Genomic DNA, 3,078 nt, shown 5'->3' on the forward strand with positions numbered 1-3,078 from the left:
TAATAATAATAATAATAATAATAATAATAATAATAATAATAATAATAATAATAATAATAATAATAATAATGATAATAATAATAATAATAATAATAATAATGATAATAATAATCTTTTCTACTATAGACACAAGGCCTGAATTTTGTGGGGAGGGAGACAGTCGATCACATTGACTTCAGTACGCAACTGGTACTTAATTTAGCGATCCCGAAAGGATATTGCGGCCGATAGTATCGGCTTACTTCCCTCTCCTCACGAAATACCGCTAAGCATTTCGCCTGGTGTGCTAACGATTCTGCCAGGTCACCGCCTTGAATGACGATAATAATAATAATAATAATAATAATAATAATAATAATAATAATAATAATAATAATAATAATAATAATAATAATAATAACAATAATAATAATAATAATAATAATAATAATAATAATAATAATAATAATAATAATAATAATGACAACAACAACAACAATAATAAGACCAACAGTTTGGGGAAAGGAGAGTAAGTACATCGACCCCCAACGTTCAAATGATGCTTATTTCATCGACCCCGAAAGGGTAAAAGGCAAAGTCGACCGAAGCGGAATTTGAACTCAGAACTCAAAGACGGACGAAATGCTGCTAAGCATTTTGCCCCAGCGTGCTAACGATTCTTCCATCTCACCGCCTTAATAATAATGATAATGATAAAGTAACTGTAGAATATGTGGAGATTGACAAGAAACAATAAGTCATATTATCTCTGGCTGCCCAGTCCTGGCTAAGAAGGAATATATTCACAGACACGACAGAACTGGGACCTATATACACTGGAAGCTATGCTAACACTATGGAATAACAGCAGAAAAAAGATGGTATAAACACACGCCAGAAAAGGTCACAGAAAACGAGAAAGCAACCATACTCTGGGATATGCCAATACACACAGATAGAGAAATTAAGGCAAATAAACCAGATATAGTTGTCAAAGATCATGAAGAAAAAAAATGCTTTCTAATTGATGTATCAATACCAGCAGATGACAACGTTTCTCTAAAAGAAATGGAAAAACTTTCAAAATACAAAGACCTGGAAATAGAGATAACTCGAATGTGGAATCTAAAAACAGAAACAATTCCTATCATAGTAGGTGCCTTAGGTATAATAAAAAAATATTCAGACAAATACATAACAAAAACACCAGGACTTACAAATATATATAACATACAGAAAATTGCACTACTGGACACTGCACACATCCTATGCAAAACACTTTCAATACAGTAACCATAAGAGCATCACAGCAAACCACAGCACATACCCAAGGCACTCAGAGCTGCGCTCGGTAGTGAAGTGAAAGCACGTTATAAAAATAAAACTACTGAACAATAATAATAATAATAATAATAATAATAATAATAATAATAATAACAACAACAATAGCAGCACAAGCAACAACAACAACAACAACAATAACAATAAAGCAGCAAAGCAATGATAGGGGAAAACGAACCTTGCTGTTTTTAGAGTTCGTTTCAACTTTATCTTGTGTAAAGATTTAACCATATTCGGTTCTGCTGAAATAGCCAGTCGTTTCGTACGTCCAGCTAATACCAAATTCTTGTGGGCAGCGGCTGCCGGTTTCAACACCGACCGGTATTTATCCAATTCGTTTTGTAATTTCCGAATGATTTCATCTTTCTCGTCCAGATCTAATTCCAATTCATCGATCAGGAAATCTCTTTGTCTCAGCTCTTCGATTTTTTCTCTTAGAGCCAGCTGTAAATCACGCAATGTCCCCATCTCTTCGATGTCGTAGCTCCCGTCCATTAACATTTTCCCATGTTGATGATTATAATAGTGGTGGCAACGATGATGATGATGATGATGATGGTGATGCGAATGTAATTATGTTTGATAAAACGTTTGATGCTATTCCTTCGGTTGTTGCTTTTTAATGAGGGAAATAAGTTATTCGTTAACTTTCGTTGTCGATATTATTGTTGTAGTACGGTGATATAAGCAATATAGTTTCGTCAATAATGGTTAATGATAATAATAATACTGATAAGAAAAAAATAATAATAAATGATAACCGATTAGGATAACACTGATGATGATGATGATGATGATGATGACGATGACGATAACAATGATGATGATGATGATGATGATGACGGTGATGATGATGATGACGTAGATGATGATGGTGATGATGGTGATGACAGCGATGATGCAAATTTCATTTTCGCGAACAGTTAAATTATAAATTAATTCACAATAAAATTCAACTTAAATTCCGAAGGAAAGAATACAAAAAACAAAAACAAAACAAAACAAAACAGTTCTGGCGTTTGTTACTACTTTGGTGGTGGTGGTGGTGGTGGTAGTAGTAGTAGCAGCAGCAACAGCAACAACAACAGTAGTAGTAGCAGCAGCGACGTTGTGGTAATTAACTTGGGTGTGAGTAAATTCTCTTTTTTGCTTCCACCCTCACTGATTAGAGTAATGAGGGGATCATAGACCCTGCTTAACTATGGATCGGGTAGCTCCACTACCTTCATATATACATCAAAATATTTTTTGTTATCCAAAGGAGATGTAGCTATCACTTCTAGCGTTTTCTTTAACTCGTTAAAAGTTACCATTAAGTCCATTCTTTCTTGAATTTTTAACGAGAAGAATTATTCCCGAAAAGCTGCAACACGAAGAATCTATTTCGTCTTTTGGTTCGGCAAAACAAGAATTATGATTTTGGGGTTATTTTTTTTCCGTGTGGTTACCAGTTTCTTGTTTTTGTTTGGCATTTTTTAGTGTTCTTTAGTCTCTTCTCTCTCTTTTTCCTCTCGCTGTATTTTGATATCCAAGATAACACCAACTTCATTTAGGTTTTAGGATACATTCCTAAATAATCTTTCTTGGATATAATCAATTAGTTAATTGGCTAATTATTTTCCCGTTGGCTGTTAATACATAAGAACATACACATACACACACACACAAACAAATATATATATATATATGTGTGTGCGTGTGTATGAGTGAGTGCGCGCGCTTATATGTGTGTGTGTATGCGTGTGTGAATATATATAT

The 3,078-nt window shown here is 33.8% G+C and overlaps 1 protein-coding gene across 4 annotated transcripts in view; it reads right to left on the minus strand.

Moving 5' to 3' along the window:
* The window catches only part of LOC106880808 (cGMP-dependent protein kinase 1), a 173,746-nt gene that overhangs the window by 87,072 nt on the left and 83,596 nt on the right, over positions 1 to 3,078 (minus strand). The window contains exon 1 of one of the 4 annotated variants that reach the window (XM_052969492.1): positions 1,499 to 3,012. The exons of the other annotated variants lie outside the window; for them this stretch is intronic. Within the exon in view, the coding sequence (XP_052825452.1) occupies positions 1,499 to 1,821 (323 nt within the window). The 5' untranslated portion in view covers positions 1,822 to 3,012. Of the gene's footprint in view, positions 1 to 1,498; positions 3,013 to 3,078 lie in introns of those variants that run through there. 4 annotated transcript variants of the gene reach the window in all.

This window comes from Octopus bimaculoides, chromosome 7, assembly GCF_001194135.2.
Source record: "Octopus bimaculoides isolate UCB-OBI-ISO-001 chromosome 7, ASM119413v2, whole genome shotgun sequence".
Taxonomy (NCBI): Eukaryota; Metazoa; Mollusca; class Cephalopoda; order Octopoda; family Octopodidae; genus Octopus; species Octopus bimaculoides.